We start from the raw sequence: 20,529 nt of genomic DNA on the forward strand, positions 1-20,529 counted from the left end.
ATTTCAGAAGGACAGCTCTTCCTAAACAAAGACTCCAAAGAGAGACATTGCCAAAAAGATTAAATCAATAGAGTACCTGATGGGTGTAGACATACCGAGAGGAGATTTAGACATGGAAGGAGAATGTGGAGATCGAGTACATAGAAATGATAAATACACAGAGAGAGCTAAGCAGATAAATAACAATAAAAAATAATTATTATTCCATAGAAAACAAAAAGTTATGCAAGAAAGAAAGAGTAGTCATAGTATACTACATGGCTCAGCTATGAATAGTGTTAAATTGTCATAATAATGTAAACACTGATACCAATCCAACCAAACCAGTGATATATTTATGGGGAAGATGGGAGAGGGCAGGAAGCATGAGCATGCAGGGTAGCAACAGGTGGCAGAGTGAAAAAACTATATCTCTTTATCTTTCCCAGTGAGACATCATTAGACAATGCCTATAAAGGGTATAACAAGAAATAGTGGTTTAAGCGTGTTATTTAGACATAGAGGCAAATAAAAAAGAAATAATTAAAAGATGAAAAGTGATTTATTCCAGGGAGCAGGAAATGGAGTGTGTGGAAGGGAGGCAGAGATTTCCTGTTTTTTCTTGTCAAATTATTACCTTTTTTAATTAAATTTTTGTTTTTAATTTTTGTCTTTTCAAACTACTTGGCTTTTTATGTGCATGTGTAACTGATAAAAATAAAGATGAATTTTTTAAAATGCAAGAAAGGGCTTCCCTGCTGGCGCAGTGGTTAAGAATCCGCCTGCCAATGGAGGGGACACAGGTTCGAGAGCTGGTCAAGGAAGATCCCACATGCCGCGGAGCAACTAAGCCCGTGTGCCACAACTGCTGAGCCCACGTGCCACAACTACTGAAGCTCACCCGCTCTAGGGCCTGCATGCCGCAACTACTGAGCCCACGTGCCACAACTACTAAAGCCCGCACACCTAGAGCCCGTGCTGTGCAACAAGAGAAGCCACCGCAATGAGAAGCCCGCGCACCGCAACGAAGAGTAGCCCCCGCTTGCCGCAAATAGAGAAAGCCCGTGCGCAGCAATGAAAACACAGTGCAGCCTAAAATAAAAAAAAAAATTCTTTTTAATGTGGAAAAAAAGAATAAAAGAAAACTCTATTTTCTCAGGCATGGTGAATATAGTATTGAATATATGGCTTTCCCTTCATACGCAATATCTGGCAGGTTCTTACACAACAGCCTTCTCGGGATCTCGAGGGAATGTCTCCAGGTTGCCTGTGATATAGTAGAGAGAACACCACAAGGTTCCTTCTATGTGTCCGCCTTGTGCAGCCTTATGGAAATATTCACCAGCTAACGTCTGTAAAGAGATGAGCAAACGTCAGTCTCATTAGTGAGAAGTCCTCCTGTGCTGGTTTCATCAGAACTAAGGTCCTGAGGCATTTAACGCCTGATATCATCACAGGTTTATAACTTCTAACATCTTTAAGAAAACCAAGTCAAGTTCCAGGAAGACAGCCAATCACAGAAGCTGGCCTCTCTACATGATAACCTTGACTGTAGCTATTCTGTTAAGTTTACCCAATAAATAAGATAACAAGACACTACGAATATCATTATCACCTTATCAGCTCCTCACATAACCCCTGCCAGCCAGACAGAAGACAGCATCAAAAGTCGCATCAGGTGAAACTTCAGGCATTTGCTTCCCTAACCTTGCTTAATACCTTTTTTCAAACTCAGACACAAAAACATCATTTCCAGTAGAAGGTGAGAATTAGAATATGACAATAAAAAGTCCATTCTGGCAGATGTGTGGGAGGACTAAAAGACATTTGCAATGCATAAAATATACAGCTTCCTAGGAGTCAGACAGAGGCGGAGGGAGAAAAGAAAACAAACACTTAGACGGGTATACATTCCACTGATTACTATTATTTTTCCCAGGCAGTTAACTGCCATTTTTAAGTATGGGCTTTGGAGTCAGACAGGCCTGGGTTCAAATCCCAGCTCTGCTCCTTACTAGCTGCGTGACCTTGGGCATGTTAGTTAATCTCTCCAACTAAGAGAATAACTCAATTTCTGCAACTGAAAAATGTGGCTTCTGACAGTAGCTAGCATGAAAGTATGGTGTGAGGATTAAATGAGATAACGTGTGTTCGAGGCTTGGCATGGCGCGTCACAAAAAATAATTTTTTTCTGATGCCCGACCCCCAACTCTGATGCTAGAGCTTGCCCATCCCATTAAATGCTACCTTTTCTTCCAATCTCAATAAATGCCAAACACTGAGGGGTCATCCTGACTCCTCTCCCTGCCTCACACCTCACGTCCAATCATCGTCAAGTCCTAATGCCTTGACCTTCAAAATATACCCAGAATCTAGTCACATCTCAGCGCCTCTTCTGATACTGCCCATCCTTTCTCACTTGGATTCAATGCATTAACCCCCTTGCTCTTGCTCTTGTCTCCTCCAAGCCCAGTCTCCACCAGGATCCAGGAGGAACCTGTTAAAACACAGCGTCTCCCCGCCCTGTTCAGAGCTGTCCCATCTTGCTCAGCGTAGCTGCCTCCTTGACATGATTTTCCACCTCCTCGCACCTTCCTTGCTCTCTGGTCCTGCCAGTTCAGCCTCCCTGCTATTCCTCAAGCACACCAAACCTGCTTTCTTCTCTGGGCTTTTGCCCTGGCTGTTCCCTCTTTCTGGGATGTTCTCCCAGACATTCACAACACTCCTTTAGGAGTTTGTACACTGTCACATTATCAGAGAGACCTTCTCTGATCTCCCTTATAAAATAGCATCCCCCAATCTCTAGCCTCTCGGTCCTCCTTATCCTGCTTTATTTCTCCCTGTAACACTCACTTATCCCACCTGCCCTCATACTATATATTTGTTTGTTTATTATCTTTCTGCTCCACTGCAATGTAAACTTCCCCAAAGCAGGGACTGTTTTGTCTGCTGCTGTATCCCCACTGCCTGGAAGAGTGCCTGGCATAGGATGGGCATTCAATTAATTTGTTGAATGTACTGGTACTCAGATTATTATTACCATCATCAATATTATTATTAATAACAAGGGGCTTCCATTTCACATGGGGACCAGGTCTTGACGCCACTTAAGTGTATGACTCTAAGTTATGAAACCTTTCAGAGCCTCGGTTGCTAACTCTGTTAAATGGATGTAATAACAGTAACTATCCCAGAGGGTAGTTAGGATGACATGGGATGGCACACAGAAAGTGTCTGTGAGTGTCTGACCTAGAGGAAGTGTTCGGCAAACATTTAAGATTGTTACTGTTATTTACATTATTATTAAATCTGGTCTCATACCAGGCAACCCTATTTGGACCCAGCTTTCTTTGCTTCCAGTAAGATCAGTCATCAATCTCCGCACCATCTCTCTCTCATGGTTACCTTGCATCATCTGCCTCTCCTCTCCCCAGCTTAGGCTTCCTCCTCCATGAAGCCTTCCTGACTGCTTTGGCCTTCACTATTTCCCCTTTCCAGAACTGTTTGGGTCACAGCAATTGGCACACACTTGGCGTTGGGCTAATGCCAGCCTTTGCTCTTCACCATCTTGTCTTCCTAACTGGGCACTTGAGTTCCTCAAGATCACGGTCTGCGTCTTGGGTGGTGTCTGCACCACCCATGGGGCCTTGTCTGGGCTGGGCATACAGTACACCTGCTTCATGACTAAGTGACTGACCAGCTGCACAGCTGGTCTCAAGTCTTACTCACTTGATTCCTTCCAGGAACTCCTGGGAAAATGCCATCCAAGTACAGGACTCCAAGATTGTATGATGCATCTGGGTTCCCCATTTCTTCTGCTTTTAACCAGTACTTAGCCGCTTTGGCATAATTTTTCTTGAATTTGTGGTAATACCATCCCAGGCCATTGACTGCCTGATGCAATCCCTGGATTTTAGAACAACAAGAAAGGAATTCCTTTTTTTTTAAAACAAAAACAAAAAAACCCCAAACCCAGAGAGAATCAACTGTTATGAAAGCATTCTGCCTGAGTCTGAGAAAAACCTTTCCTGCCTCTTTTCTGGGGGCAGATGGCATTAAAGAAAAGCTAAGTGTTGGAAAACATGAGGCTGCCTCAGCGTCTTCCCAGGAGGATTTCACCCGGCTGCTGCTGGGATTTCTGCCTTCCAGCTCAGCAGTGATGCTGGCCCCCAAATCATCTCGCAGCCCCTATGGGCTCTTACGCAATGCCCTCGTCTACAGAAGGCCTCTTACTGTCCTGCAGTATCAACAACGCCCTTGAAATTCATGACCACTCAACTGTGACAGGAGGCCGGAAACCCGCCCTGGCTGGGATGATTTCTAGGTGACCTGCCTGCCTATCTTTTGATTACTCTGCCCTGAACACCAACAAACCCTCTGTGGGAAGCAGCCGCAATGGCCTACTTGTAAAGCACAGGTGCTGTGGGACTGCTTGGCATCCCAGCTCCGACAGGTAGGGTCTGGTTGGGGCTGAGGCAGAGGGGAGGGGGGTGGTCTCAGAACTGTGTCTAAATTGGGACGGTACCACAGAAGGCCTGGTTCATGTGAGTCTAGTCTTAGGCCTCCTTGTTCTTGCTGATTCATGCTCTCAGGGGCCTGCCTCTGCTCTTCCCAGATGCTCCCACCTGCTCCAGCCTGGTTGTTGAAGGCTCAGGAGCCCTGCAGGGGTGTAAGTGTGCAAACCTGGGCATTCGGTGCTCCCATTCCTCCTTTCCTACCAGATCCACAAGACCATGGACAAGCAGGGGAGAAAAGGACTGGAGAAGCAAACAGTGAGTGCCCTTGCATCTGTGAGACAGGTTAAGTTAGGGTCCAAGTGTGGAACCAAATCTCTTCTGCCTGCCCTTTCAGAAGTGAAGGACAGGTATCCCTCAGTAATGGATGCCAAGATACCAGCCTGCAGCCTTTTCAGTCTGCAACGACTCCTGAAATGCTCTACCTCCTACTTTTCACGTTGGACTCCAGGTGCCAGGAAGACCAGGAGAAAGAAACTGACAAGGCCCATTAGAACAGATGCTCCATGAGGGCAGGGATCTTTGTTTTGTATTCCAAGCACCTATGTTAGTACTTGGCGTAGAGTAAGTGCTCAATAAATACTTGACAAACGAATGAAAGCCATCCTTTGAACGCTGATGACACACAAAACAGAATCCAAATCCTACACCCTGAGGATCAAGAGTAGGGTTCAGGGCTTCCCTGGTGGCGCAGGGGTTGGGAGTCCGCCTGCCGATGCAGGGGATGCGGGTTCATGCCCCGGTCCCGGAGGATCCCACATGCCGTGGAGCGGCTGGGCCCGTGAGCCATGGCCGCTGGGCCTGCGCGTCCGGAGCCTGTGCTCTGCAGCGCGAGAGGCCACAACAGTGAGAGGCCCGCGTACCGCAAAAAAAAAAAAAAAGAGTAGGGTTCAGATTCGTAGGCCCTCAAGACAGTCAACACTTGGGATGGTGTCAGTGCCAAGGATCAGTTATAGAGGCATTCTTCTTGAGCTTTGCACGGTACCAGATGCAAGGCAGCCTCCTGAGAATTTGCAGGATGAGTGCATTTCCATGAAGTAATAGACCACGTCATGTATAGTGGCAAGAACCAGCTTTGGGATAAGCTTATGGAATACATATCAAAATGGCTTGTGCAATGCTCACCTCCAGACACACAGGTTTATTCAAAGGTACCTGTCATCACTCAAAACATTCCCAGAATGTCCTTTAGACATTGTATTTGGACCCAGATCAGGAGTCCCACAAGAAATCTTGTTTTATTTCTTAATGCTCACACCTTATTCCGGACATTTCCAGCTGTATCCAAGTGACTTTTAGCTAATTCCAAAAATCAAACTCTGTGCTTCACCACAGTGCCTGACAAAAAGGAAGGGCTTAGTAACTCCCTGCAGAATGAATGGCTGAGAATCATGTAACACTTTTAAGAATGCGAGTACTCCAGGCCGTAAAACTGCATTTCCTCCAATATTCATCTCAGCTCTGCCAAAACTACATTCAGAATGCAGCACCTTAGACAACAATTCACCACTAGCATGCTAAAGAGATGCAAATTTCACACCTGCCAGGAAGCCCCATTACTTCCCCATTTTAGGATGCTCTGGGACCATGGCCTCAATGACCACCATTAAGCTGCTTTTCTATTTCTGCCCTATAGTCTGTGTCAGGGTCAGGAGCTGGCGTGCGCTTCAATGGTTCCCTTCTCCTGGGTCATGTGTCCTCTAGAAACCACACAGGGGGAGAAAAAGCCTCTTGGCATTCTTAACTCCATGCTCCAACTTCCTGTTCTACAGAAGAAAAGACACTCTAAGCTCCCTAAAGAAAGGGAATTGAGGAAGAAACATCGGCATGGTTACTTCAGGAGTCTTTGTTGATAGGGCAAATATTATCAGCCTCGGGGAGGGAGGCATACTCAGGAACCTGAAGGGCTATAAAGGGCCCTGTCAAGGTTGTAAAATTACAAGGTTGTAAAATTACAACGGTTTCTACCAATCCGTTTATTTGCAAATCTGTATGCAAGCACATGTGAGTGTGCACGTGTGGATGTGCATGCACTGGGGGTTTGCACGCAGGGATACGTATGCATGCATGCCTGTGTGCATGCGTGTGCGTGCGTGTGTGTGTGTGTGTCCCCCTCACAGGTGATATCATAACCTCCATTCTGTAGTGCAATATTTAAACTAGTTGGCTTGAAGATAACTTTGAAGAGTAAATAGTGACAAAAGGAAAATGATTCCTAAACTCGGCAATAAACTTGATAAACAGCCCCTTTGTTAAAGCACAGAGAAGCCAATGAGCATTGGACACAACAGGGTTAACCTTAGAGGATGCAGGCTTTAGGTTTTCCTAATTCAATGGCATTTATACCCATTCAATTTCAAAGAGCCCCCCTGCTGCTGCCTGTTATTAGGGCAGCCCTTGATTATAATTTTAGCCTTCAAACAAACTCAGTCTGAATTCTACGACTGGAAAGTGAGTTCAGCTTTCGAATTGTGCCGTCCTCATTGTGCAGGTTTCTGTATATGTTGTAGCTCAAAAATGACTAATCACTGCAATGTCAGTGACCCCTCCCTCCCCACTGCATTTCTACCTTCTTCAGAAGGCTGGCCATTCACTCTCCTCGACTTGTAAGAGCATGGGTGTGTGTGGCGGAAATGTTTCCCTCTGACAATAGGCACAAGTGTTACCTTGGAAGCTGCTTTCTTCATCAGCTCTAAGGCAAGCCGTCTGTTCTTTTTTACTCCTTGACCCTAAACAATGATAAACAGCAATGATCACGAAGAAAATAAACGCAGAGTTGCATGCAAAGCCATCACACCAATCTGTCAGCGTTCAATAGAAGATACTAAAGCCCAAGCCTTCTCAGTTAAAAATCTAATCTTGAAGATTTCTATATACAGAGCTGTTACATCATCATCATCATCATTATTCTGCATATATGTGTAGAAGAGAGGCAATAAACCTCACCCTCCCAGCTTAGCATCCATAAAAATTCCCCACTGGTGGTCCAGTGAATCACATTCCCGTCAATCCGCAGGTGCTGTTGGGAGAAGCCATGAATAAGGTTAAATGAGTCTGGTCATCCTGGTTGTGTTTCTCTGGGGATTGCCTAATATGCGAGCAGACAGAGCACTTTGTCTATGTCGGACAGTCAAGAGTTATTAGGCTGTCATTTGCAACCTTCCAGCGTCCTCGTGGGAGTCCCCAAGGTGAAGCACTGTGGCTTCAGAAACAGCTCGAGAGCCAGTGGTGAGGGAGACAGGACCCCTTAGAATCTGTTCCCTCAGACGCTGCCAAACTGACAAGCTTCCTCCAGCAAAATCAAGTTTTTCCAGCAGAGGTGGTTTGTGCATCACAGAGAGAGAGAGATGGGGCTTTGGAGTCCTTGTTACAAGAGCAGAACTCCGTGGGACCATGCTGGGGTGTGTCTGCAGGACCACGTGGGAAAATGGTGGGTCTGAGGGTGGAGCGGGGGCGAGGGGGGTGGTGTCCCTGAGGGCTCTCTCAACATAGCCCTGACCATGCACATGGCAGGTGAGAGGAGCCGGATGAAAACCCTGATGCTTCCAAGCTCACTTAGAGTCTGTTATTGACCTACACAGCCCATGGAGTCCTCCTGGTCTCAGACTCAGCGCTTGACAGGGTCACATGTGATATAATGTTAGAGGGCTTTGCAATGAATACAGCTATTAACTCTATTTAAATTCTTAGCTCTACAGTAAATGAAGAGAGCGCTAGCAAATGTTCCTGTGTTAATTAACATGGGCCAAGAACTCTCCTGCCATATCAAATCCTCCCAACCCCAGCCGGGGTGCTGCTATCATTCTCACCAGAGAAACTTGCCCAGAATCACACAGTGAGCAAGGAGTAGAGGCAGGATTTGAATCCAGGCTCCAGAGTCCAAGTTTATAACTGCCATGCTGTATTTTCTCCTATATATTTTAATTCCCATGCTGAGAAGGTATAATGATCCGTAACCTCCTTACAGGATACAGAAAACATGCTGCAGAATCTGTCTTTGTAGTTTTCCAGGACCCAAAATAAAACTGTGAACCCAAATAAAGGTTAAATTACATACAATGAGTTTCTACTCGATTTTAACGTACCTATTTCATAAAACCGATGAGCTGAAGCAAAGTGGAAGATGAAAATATTTTTCAGAAGTGCACCATTACTTCGTTTAATTAGAGAGGGAGAGGAAAGACAAAAGGACATGAAGGCTGTTTGTAGTAACTGGATGGAAGCAATGAGACAAGCTTTTTGGATCTCGGGGAAAGCAACAGAACGACCAGGATGACGAAATGTCAGAACCTGGTTGCACTCAAAGTTTTTCTCCAACTTCTTTGTTTTCAAGGAGTAAAACTGGGGCCCAGAGGGGTTGACTTACCCCAAACCTCACAGTTAGATCTGCAACCAGAACTCAGATACTCTGAGTTCTAGGCCAGGGATTTTCCAGTGTAATTATATAATGAGAAGTGGGGTGAGTTCTTGCACAAAGACTATATACTATGCACAAGTCTGAGTAGTACTGGAAGTTGTAAAGTGAGAGAAGTGTAAAGTCGTGATGCACAGCAAGTGCTCGATAACTTCATCCACTGAATGAATCCATGGAGGACAGATGCTGCAGTGAAAGCCCAAGCTCCATCCTCATGTGGATGTGAAATGGGATGTAACTGACCGTCTTGGACAAGCTATAGCTGTCATCGTGGCGCCATCTTTGAATACAATGAGCCGGATGTCCACACGAGACAACAAGCCGAGAGCACAGTGCCGTTCTTCATGTTTGGAAAGTTCATTTTTTTTGTATGGGTTTTTTTACATTGAAAGTACTTAAAGACACCTTTGGCCAGAGGTAAAAATCTGCCTTGAGATGTAGATAAAGGGCTTCCTTCCTCCCACTCAGAGATAACTTAGAATGCAGGAAAACCAAAAAAGCTTTAAGGTTTGGGAAATCAGACCCTGAAGAAACATCCCGTCACCTCCCGTATCATTTATTTATGTCTTTCGCTTTCCCTCTAGATTTCAAGCTCCTGATGGGCAGAAGTAATGTCTGAGTCGTGCCTTTTCTTGTCTGTACTTTGGGCAGTGGCCAGCCCCAATTATGGTGGACTGGTGCCTCTCCTCTGTGCCTGTCTCAGTCTTCTGTCTTGCCCACGAGTATCTGAGACCCCTGAGGTCAGGGATGAGGTTCATGCAACCATATGTCCCTCCATCTAGCACAGAGTCTGGTATTTTGTCAGCCCAGAGTGGGTGTTTATTATATAAATATACGAATGCATTGGCATATAGCTAAGAGTCAAACCATTTCTATGTTGCTTTAACGACTACAAAGAAAAAGTCTGGGCTCTAAACTTGGAAACCGTAACAACCAATAGGTTTTAAGACTTGCAGGGCCAGAAAGGTAGCAAGAGTCATGGTTGTGAATCGGCGAGCGGCCACAGCTGTGGTTCTGGAGATGAGCCCAGCCACGTGCATCCACGTCCTTGTTTGAAGACACTCGCTCTTTGTGGGCAGCTGCCTCCTTTGGGTCTGGACATAGGGACCAAGGGTTTCCTTACTAGAGTCAACAGCTCTTCCAAGATGGGTGAATTGATGTCTCTGCATTCAGGGGTGAAGAGCATCCCAGTCCCAGGTCTGAAACACACCAGTTGTTCAACCTTGGGCAAGTTACAAACCCTTTCTGAGCCTCTGTCACCACACATATAAACAGCTATCATAATACACCGTGATACCTACCTCGCAAAGTTGTCTCGAGGATTGAATGTGTTAATACATGTACATCAGGTAATAAGCACTGCATCAATCAATGTGAAATATTATTATTCCGTAAAGCATTTTACAGTTCTTGGAGCCCCTTCCTTAGGTTATTTCACTCCATCTGTGGTCATTACCAGTGTCTCGTGAGATCGGATAAGTCCAAGGAGGCAGCTAATCGTTGCAGAGGAGAGATTTGAACTCCATCCTCTATCTCCTGGGCTAATGCTCTTCCCTTCCGTCCCACTGCTCTCCTGTTGGCTTAAAACCAAGATCTTTGTATCGATCAACGGGACTGTTGGGATCCAGCCCAAACACGCACTTGGTCTTAGCTATAATTCAATGATAACTCTGCCTGATAGAGAACTTGCAGCACCTTTGGGGCTGCTGGCCGTGTACCAATCTGTAAAATATGGGTGCCTCCTCCAGAATGCCAGTTCTTGCAAAAGCAGAGAGAATCCAGGCGTCAAACCTAAGACAAATGATTAAAAACGAGACCAGGGAACTGCGTGTGACTTTGCCTTTTCAGCAAATACCCCTTTCCATCCAGACGGACAGAAGCATGTCCTAAGGTTCTTCAGTTACAGGCTCCCTGATTGCATGCCTACAGGAAACCACTTGGGAAGTCTATAGAAATTGTGCAATTGCAGCACAAATTGAGTGATTCTTACCTTAAATAACACGATGGCATAGTCGTATATTAACGCGGGGTCCTCAGTCTCCAGGGCGCCCTTGGCGTACCACTCAACAGCCGCTTCCGGGTTCTTGGCCACGCCTTGCTGGCCCCAGAACAGCATCTGGGCCAACCGTTGCTTCAAGACAATAGCAATTTAGAATAATGACTTTCCTGTGTTATGCTTAACAAACAAGACTTTAAAAGGGGGGGGGAAGGCAAACCTAGTTTAAAAGGTTTTTATATTGAGAAACAAGATTTAAGTAGACACATGTTATCTTCCTCCTGGGGACAAGAGCCCTGAAGATGAACTGGTGTAAATACAAGTCATTAACACAAGTTGGAAATTGTGTGTGTGTGTGTGGACAGGGTGTGTGTGTGTGGTGTATGTGAGTGGTGTGTGTGTGTGTATGTGGGTGGGGTGGTGTGTGTGTGTGAGTGGGGTGTGTGTATGTGTGTGGGGGGTGTGTGTGTGTATGTGGGTGGGGTGTGTGTGTGGGGGTGGCGGTGGGGGTGTGTGGGGTGTGTATGTATGTGTGTGTGGGGTGTGTGTGTTTATGTGGGTGGGATGTGTGTGTGTATTGTGTGTGTGTATATGTGTGTGGGGTGTACGTGTGTGTGTGCGTGTATATGTAGGTGGTGTGTGTGTGTGTGTGTGTGTATGTGTGTGGGGTGTGTGTGTGTGTATGTGGGTGGTGTGTGTGTGTGTGTGTGTTTGTCTGTGAAGGACTCTATTGGGCCCAGGCCAGAGCTGATGGATCAACCACACTGTTTCCTCTCGTGAAATGCCCTCTCCTTGGGAGGTACTGTGCGTCCTCTCGGCCCAGTGACCAGCATGGAGGCCTGTGCACATCCATATCAGGGCATCTCCCTACAGCACTATCCCAGCATCTGTCTACATGGCTGGCTCCACCATTAGACTCAATCGAGGCTGGGGGTCTTTGGGGGTAGGGATCTCGAGACGTTATTTGTCTGCCCTTGTGCCCCCAGCTCCCACCCAGCAGAACTCAACAGAAACTCATAGAAGCAACGCAACAAAGATTTGCTGAATGAAGGAGGGAAGAAGGGTCTTTGTTAGGAATGTTCACGCAAGCTCTGGAGCACCCATGAAATCTGGCAGCCGCATTTCCTGAACTATGCACTGGAATTCCTTCTTGGACTAGAAAGACTGCAGGCTGGGACAGAGCCCAAGACAGAGCCACAGGCAACACTGTTATCATTCTGGTCCCTTGGGGGCCTTGATTTTCTTTCCTTCTTTCTACTTCTCCTCTCATCTCCTTCTCTTCCATCCTCCACCCCCCAAAAGAAAACCTCACAACTTCCAGGAGCGCATCTTCTGAGATGCTAGGAAGACCTCTAAGGAGGGGTGGGAGACCCGTTACTACAGGGTCTCTGAAGTGTTTGTTTGTCAATGTGTTCTTTGGTTTTCTTTCTCTTTCCCATCTCTGGTCTTCTGCCTGCTTAGCAGACCCAGAGCAGAGGCTCTTCCTGACACTGTGCTCACTGGGAACACAAAGCAAAAGCTAAATCCATCCTTAGGGAAGGAGGTTTCCTTCCTCCAGTGCAATCAGCCTTAGCTGGCTCCCATAAGGACTTTCCTTCATAGTGAAATCAGGGCAAGAAGTAGATGGGGTGGAGGGGGGGGGGTCCTCCCAGCCCTCTGCCCTTTCTGGTACCTCTTACAGGTCTATCCAAAAGGCAAAACATGTTCAAGAGACAAGGTCGATCCTTTTGGTCTTACACACAACACAGATTTTCTATTATTCTCCTAGCTGATTTTGTGGCCTTCTTCTCGATGCCCACCTCATCTCTCCTGCACTCCAAGATGCTTCTTTTTCTTTCTATCTGATGCACTAAAATGTCTGATGGTAACTGATCATAAATATTGTGGCTCTCTCTCCTCTGGGTCTGGTTGGACTACATTTCCGGCTCACTCAGGTCAAGAGTGACCAGCTGACTTCCTTTGGCCGATGAAATGTGAGAAATGACGCGTGCCCCTTCTGAGCAGAAGCGATAAGACTCGGCCTGTGATGTGTCGCGGCGTCATCCTGAGTCAATGGCTTTGGAAGCATGTTTCGGTGAAGCCTCTGTTAGCTTGGGCTCCTAGGGGACTATAAGAGCAGAGCCCACGCCACCCCCATTGGACATGTAGTGAGAACAACAGAGAACAACAGTACACTGGTGTTGTGTTAAGCCACTAGGTTTGGGATACTTCATTATCGTGGTGTAACCTGGTCTGTCGTGGCTAAGAGACTTTCCAAAACTGTGGAACGCATTTTTACCTGAGCTGCCGCATTGCCTCGAGTAGCTTCATGCTTCAGCCACATGAAGATGTCTCCGTCTTCTTTGGTTTGTACCTTGAGAATTTCATCATCTTTTAGTCGAATTGTCTCAACGTATGCCTAAAAGGGAAGGAAGGAAGAAAAGAAGGAGGGAAGGAAGGGAGGGAGGGAGGAAAGGTGGGGAGAAGAAGGGAGAATGAAAATATCCAGATGGTATGGGCATGCAAAAGACATGACATTATTCCTAACGCAGCAACTGCTCAAGTAAAAACTGTATGACTAATTGAAATATGAGGTGTGTCCACAGAGCCCTGAGATCAAATTCTTTTTTAAATGAACGGATCACACTTCCTATATCTAGATGGGTATTTTTGTTCCTATCAAAGTGTTTTCCTTGGGAGGACAAAATTTATTCCACTTCCTCTTCCATCGCTCAAGCTAGTTCGGAAGTCCACCTCTGCGCTGCTGATTGCAGAGCCAGAGTACACGGCATCCCAAAAAGTAAATCAGTATTTTCTAAGTATAACCTTATTATTTTTTTATTCGAAAGCGTCATTATCCTGCATGACTCAACCCTTTTCATTTCGCAGGCTCAGCCTCCGATATCTTTCGGCTATTTCAAAATGAAATCTACACTGAAAAGAAGAGGGTATATTAACTCCGAGGATGTGAACAGGAACGTGCCAGAGGCTCTAAAGAGGAACCCAAGGGAAAGTCCACAAAACGCTTTGAATGTGCACACAGCCTCCCAGGTATCTGCCTCCTTTGAAGAAAATAAGACTCATTTTTATGTCTAAATTGTGGCTGTTTATCCAAAAACTGGCCTTGTTGTTTGACAGTCTCCCCTTCTATATGATGAACGCTATCTAACGGTACCAGGAGCGCCTGGGAAGGGCTTCAAGGCCACAAGCAGACGGTGAAAAAAATGGATCTGGATGAGTTGGGGAAGAAGACTTAGAGAACAAGGAACCAGGCCTGATTTCCCTTCTGACCCTTTCTGTTTGTCAGTGAAGAAAATGACTTAGATTCACAAGTACTAGCCTGTAGCCCATTCCTGAAAGGGTCACCCAGCCCATGTGGAGCCAAAGGTCCCTCTCAGGGGCAATAGCGGGCAGGCTTGGGGACAGAGCTAGGAACCCAGTGGTATCAATTCCTGCTGGATGTCTAACCTTGAGACGCCTCCCAGCAAACAGCAACAATTGGAATAAGGATGCCCACCACCTTTGACTGAAACCAAGTATGTGCGGGGTGTTTAACAAATGTTTTTCTCATTTAATCCTCACAGCAGGGCTGTGGCCCAAATATCGGTGTCTTCAAATTATTTGTAAAGAAACTGAAGCTCAGAAGGTGAGACCATGAACTCAAGGTCACACTGTAGAGCTAGCCCTGGAAGCCAGGTTGGTCTGACTCCAAAGACAGGCTCTGATGGGCTCCCCCATGATGTCACCCTCTAGCGGGAAGGCCCTGGAATCCTGGGCTGAAGCTCAGGCTGCTAGAACAATAGAATTCTCAGCTAGAAGTTTTTCGTTCACCTGGAGAGTTTGGGTGTTTTGATTTGGGGTTAATTTCCTTCTTTTCCTTATTTTGTTCCTTCCTCCTTAACTTTGTCATGGGACTTGAATGAAACACAGAACACATGAAGCCAGAGTTTCTATCCTGCAAGGATTTATACTCTTAGGTATTTCTGCTACTCTCTGGCCGTGGTAATATCATAATCACCAGCAAGAACTGTGTGCGGTGACCAATTGCTTGGCCCAGAATGACTCACTGAATCTTTGCAACCTTACAAGACAGTCACCATCAATATCCCCATTTCACAGATGTGGAAACTGAGGCCCAGAAAGGTTAAGTAACTTACCTACGTTCTTCAAACTTTGGAATCCAACCCAGGCTGGCTGGCTCTGGGGCCCATAGTCCTCACCTAGCTGAACCACCCTGTGAATGACTCATGCATCTGGGAGAAGCAGAGGGGGGCTGTTTCATTGTCTCCCCTTATACATAATGAATTCCATCTAACAGTGTCGTGAGAGGGGTCTTGGCAAAGGCCATGTCTGCAGGGGACCTGGGCAACCATGCATCACTCTGAAGAAGGAGCTCTTTTGTTTTTGTTTTTGTTTTTTCCCTGTACGCGGGCCTCTCACTACTGTGGCCTCTCCCGTTGTAGAGCACAGGCTCCGGATGCGCAGGCTCAGGGGCCATGGCTCACGGGCCCAGCCACTCCGCTGCACGTGGGATCTTCCCGGACCGGGGCGCAAACCCGTGTCCCCTGCATCGGCAGGCGGACTCTCAACCACTGCGCCACCAGGGAAGCCCATCTTTTGTCTTTTATATCACTGTCTCCTGATCTAGCCCCTTCCTGCTTCCCTGGGTGGCACCATTGAGCTTTGCAGTAGAGCAGGGCCATTAAGAGCACAACTTTTCACATCAGACCCAGTGGACATGAATTCTAACTCACCACTAACTACCTGTGGGCCTTGGGCCACTGACTTTATTTATTTGAGCCTTAGTTTCTATATCCATAAAAATGAAGCTTAGAGTGGTATCTGCTACATCAAAAGCACTTCACCTATTAGCCATTATTTTTTATAGTGTGAAGAGTTAGTAACATCCAGGTTCAAATCTAGGCTCCACTACTCATTTGCTGTGTGACTTTGGGCAAGTTCTTTGGCTTCCCTGAGTCTCAGTTGCCCCATCTGTATAATGGGAACAATACTTGTACTGACCTCATAGAGTTGCATGAGAGTTAAATGAGATTGTTTGTGAAGATCTTAGCAGAGCATCTGGCATATGGGAAGCCCTCAGGAATGGTAACTCGTCATTTTTTAGGTCTTTAGTTCATTCTATCATGTAAAGAGCTGATAGCAGTTTAGAATGTTAGCCCTCCTATTGGTATTTGCAGTTTTGTACAGCTCAAAGCCTTACATTGGGGGGATGAAGATCTATCTAAGAGAATTTGGTGCTTTTGAAGATGGAAGGGACAGATTTGAGGAGGGAGTGCTGGGGCTGGAAACATATGAGAGCGTCCACATTGTGTGCTGAGGTCCACTCAACACACATCATATGATTAATTTATACATGCTATAAACTATGTGAGGTGCAGACAGTCATGGCAGTGTTTACAGGTGAAAAAGCTGTGCAGAGACAGACAAGTGAGTGGGATTATCCAAGATTTTATACCCGGTGAATGCAGACCTGGGACCTGAACCAGGCAAACTGGCCCTGGAGCCACACCACAGCTGCCTGCCACACCTGGGCCGGTGGTTGTGTCTTCACAGCTCTGGGGTCCCCTGAGTGGCATCCAGCATGTCAGAGCCACACATCCCAGGCCTTCCATGAAAGCCAACCATCTACAAAGACATCTGATGAAGGAACAACCCCTAAAAGGGAGCGGTGTTGGGTTGTTCATCATCAAACATTTTGAGACCAGGGAATGATGCGTCTCATGGGAAAGTGACCAATCCCAGAAGAAGCTTTGGTGTGGAGAAGGGACAGTGGGGACCACGGTGGGGGGCAGAGCTGGGGAGAAGCTGACAGGGACTCAGAGTCCCAGACTGACCAGTTCTGGAATCTTCTGTGCCTTCCCGGGGAGCTGGATTGTTTCTGTTGCTGTGTTGTAAAATCAACGTCTCTAGAATGAGCAGTTCATAGCCTATACGGTAGGGTTAAAACCGGCTGACCAGGTTAGAGGAGGTCCAATGTCCAGAGACTCTACAGTCCTCAGATGCCCCTGGACCCAGTGTCAGAGAAGGTATCACACTGTCCTACAGACACTGACTCTTCATACGCTTTACTTCCTTTCTCTCCGCTCAGCCTATAGGCTGCAAGGGCAGTGTTCACATCATATCAGCTGTCTGCAATCAATCACAGGAAAGGCAGGATGGAGCGCAGAGCAGGGAGGGAGTAGGGAGGGCGAAGGATGTGGTGGAATTTGGACGTGGAGAGAAAAGGCTGTCAGCAACCCCCCATTTTCTGGAGCGCCTGCATTCTCTGAAGTCGTGAACTACAACACTCCAGCCAGTGTTCCTGGGCACTCAGGAGCAGGGCAGTTTCAGGGCCTACACTTAAACCACTCCTTCCTTCAGGGCCTGTAGACACCACCATGAGGAACCTGCCTCTTAGGGTGTTTAAAATCAGCTATAGGGCTTCCCTGGTGGCGCAGTGGTTGAGAGTCCACCTGCCGATGCAGGGGACGCGGGTTCGTGCCCCGGTCTGGGAGGATCCCACATGCCGCGGAGCGGCTGGTCCCGTGAGCCATGGCTGCTGAGCCTGCGCGTCCGGAGCCTGTGCTCAGCAATGGGAGAGACCACAGCAGTGAGAGGCCCGTGTACCGCAAAAAAAAAAAAAAAAAAAAAAATCAGCTATAATGTTTGGCTCCCAGTGCGGGAGTGTAAGTTTTCTTTGTTGAAATTTAACATTTTAGGGATTTTAAAGTAAGAATGGAGGAATATCAGGTGTAATGATGGAGGGACAGAGAAGCAAGTACCCAAGATTCCCCAAACGGGGTGCTCCTCATACAAAGGTGGTGCTGAATGCAAGAGGTGCAGAGTTGAAAGCACTGGTTGCATCAAAAAGCAACAGAGAATCAACGGGACGTGATCGCTTTGTCTTCATCACTGGATACACGGCCCTCTCGTGCTGTCCACCATCCCATCAGTAAACAGTGAGTGCCAACTACATGTCAAGCACAGGGCTGGGCACTGGGGTCACCGACGTGAACAGACAAGGTGCCTGTCTCGGGGAGCTCACAGTCTACTAGGAGAGCTGGCTCTGAGACCTGTTCACAGCACCCGTCCTAGAGCAATGGCGGGGATGTGCCCGGGTGCCATGGCGGCGTAGCAAAGGGAAGATCCAAGCAGGTGGTGGTGTCTGAGCCCAGCATCCTAGTAGGAGTGGGGGGTCAGGAGGCAGGAAAAGCGGGGTGGGAGTGGAGAAAGCAAACCAGGCAGAGGAGATTGAGCAGGGCCAGGAATTGTGGACAGCATGGTGTGACCAAAAGCTTGGCATTGCCAGGGTGGGCAGGCCAAACATGGAATCGCTGAGAGCTGAGGTTGGGGAAGCAGAGAGAAACCAGATCAAGGAACATCTCCCATGCCAAGTGATGAGCTGGACTTAGTGCTTCCGGGTCAGTACTTCTCAACGCTGACTACACGTTACGCCCGTCTGAGGAGCTATTTAAATATACACATGCACATAGACATACATATGCCTATTACATGCCTGGACCCTCCCTCTGTCACTTCAATAAGACTGTGGGTGGAGCCTGTGCAGAGGTATTTTCTGAGTGCCCACGTGATTCTGATGTGCAGTCAGGTTGAGAACCTCCACTGCTGACAGCCGTCTTTAGCCTCCGTGGGAAGAAAATGGGAAGGGACAAGTCTGGCCACAGAAAGGCCAGTTAAGAGGTGAATTCATTTGCCAGGACTGCCGTAACAAAACACCACAGACTGCAGGGTTTAAACCATAGAAATTAATTTTCTCACACTTCTGGAGGCTGGAAGTCCAAGATCAAGACGCTGGCAGGTTTAGTTTCTTCTGAGGCCCCTCTCCTTAGCTTGTGTCCTCACGTGGCTGTCCCCCTGTTTCATCTACGTCCCAATCTCCTCTTCTTGTAAGAACACCAGTCATACTGGAGTAGGGCCACTAATGACCGCATTTAACTTAATCCTCTCTTCAAAGGTCCTAGCTCCAAATGCAGTGTCCCATTCTCAGGTACTGGGGGTGAGGGCTTCAACATATGAATGTAGGGGTCAATTCATTCCATAACTCAGAGTAGAACAGGAGGCTGTCAGAGTCACTCAGGGGAGAAATGATGGAGAGCTGCATGTAACGCTGTTGGGGATTAGAGCTGGTAGGATGATAGGCAGATCAAAGGTGACTCCCCCGTTGCTGGCATGGACAACGGTGCCATTGGTTGAGGTGTCTGTGGGGAATAGAGAGGAGGAGGTGGTGTGTTCCCTTTGTGGTATGTTACGATTGCAGATGGGGGTTTTAAGAAAGACCTCAGCCTGAGAATAAGATGTGCATGTCATCCGTATGTGGAGGGCAGTTGAAACCAGGGATGTTGATGAGACCCCCTGCCCTCTAGAAGGTGTAGCCAGAGAAGGCTGAGGACCAAACCTTTCAGAAGAGCAAACTGAGATGCGAAGAGAATTAAAGGAATCCATTTGTGATTCAGCCACAAAAACAAACCAAAAATAAAAAAAAACCCTATCATCTTCTTTCTCTTGAACCTGAAGCAGAGTCCCCCTAAATCATAAAGAAGTGACATGAAGCAAGATTATGAATAAAGAAGATAAAGTTGATGGGAACCACGAGTTACATAAAAGAGAAAATGAAACAAGAATCAAGAAAGAAGTTACTGACGGATCCTTGGTTTTTTAATTAGGGGTCTGGCTTTCCACATCTCCTCATTTGTTATGTGCTGCTGGTGAATTAATAGATCTCTCAACAAAAGGACACTTCAATCAATGTATGACACCTGCTTAAATTCTCAAGAAACCATTAATTACACATTCTTAAGAAAATGAGCTATGACACAACTCTTCTAACTGTATAATTCCTATCTATGATTCTTGATCACACGACTTTCCAGCTGCAGGATGGATCTTCTCTATTCATCTTCTCTGGTTCTGACCAATTAAACATTTTCTTTCATAATCATAACACTTCATGGGCCAAATCTTCAAAAGAAAAGGCGCTTGTTAGCCACATACCATCTCCCCTTGCTAAGTTATGCTGAATTAGAATTCCTAAAAGTATAATATATACATACGGGGCTTTATGAACACATTCAGGCTTAGCAGAACAATGGCAATATTATTTTGTGGCTTGATTTTGTTTGAATGTGTTTTCAGAAGAATTCTTTAAAAAAAGCCTTTATCAATTAATAAATAAATTCCTGTCAAACTGAGGTCAGATTTTGCACACAGCCTATATATGCTGAGAGAATACAGATGACAATGCTAAGAGTGTGTAAGTTTATTCAGAAAAAATCATTATTTTCTAAAAGAATTAGAATGTCTACACAGACAGCCTTTGGGCATTTTATAGCTTGATTCGTGTTTAATGTTCACTGACAACATGTATCTTTGAGTCATTTATTTCATAACTGTACAGTGGCCACTGTAGATTTCTTTCCCAGAAACCATTCATTTCCAATGATCAAAGCACAAGTTTCCTCCACTGGGGGTTTCTGACTGCAGTACAGGAGCAGCACAGGGAAGAGTGAACGGTCTGCTTCCCAGTTAGCTGCTCTGCCTAAAATTCCACAATCCTGCTATCCATCCAGACTCACCAAGCATAAGGGAGAAAATTAAGGGTTTATGGCCTAAACCAGGGCCAAATCTGA

At 46.5% G+C, this 20,529-nt stretch overlaps 1 protein-coding gene across 2 annotated transcripts in view; it reads right to left on the reverse strand.

Annotated features, from left to right (window-relative positions):
- The window catches only part of SEL1L3 (SEL1L family member 3), a 100,222-nt gene that overhangs the window by 27,588 nt on the left and 52,105 nt on the right, over positions 1-20,529 (reverse strand). For both annotated transcript variants that reach the window (XM_079919745.1, XM_079919744.1), the window contains exons 12-16: positions 13,182-13,301; positions 10,898-11,038; positions 7,160-7,222; positions 3,709-3,885; positions 1,204-1,331 (exon numbers count right to left, since the gene is read on the reverse strand). In XM_079919745.1, coding sequence (XP_079775871.1) covers positions 1,204-1,331; positions 3,709-3,885; positions 7,160-7,222; positions 10,898-11,038; positions 13,182-13,301 — 629 coding nt within the window. The remainder of the gene's footprint in view (positions 1-1,203; positions 1,332-3,708; positions 3,886-7,159; positions 7,223-10,897; positions 11,039-13,181; positions 13,302-20,529) is intronic.

Source organism: Stenella coeruleoalba (genome assembly GCF_951394435.1).
Source record: "Stenella coeruleoalba genome assembly, chromosome: 4".
NCBI classification, from domain to species: Eukaryota; Metazoa; Chordata; class Mammalia; order Artiodactyla; family Delphinidae; genus Stenella; species Stenella coeruleoalba.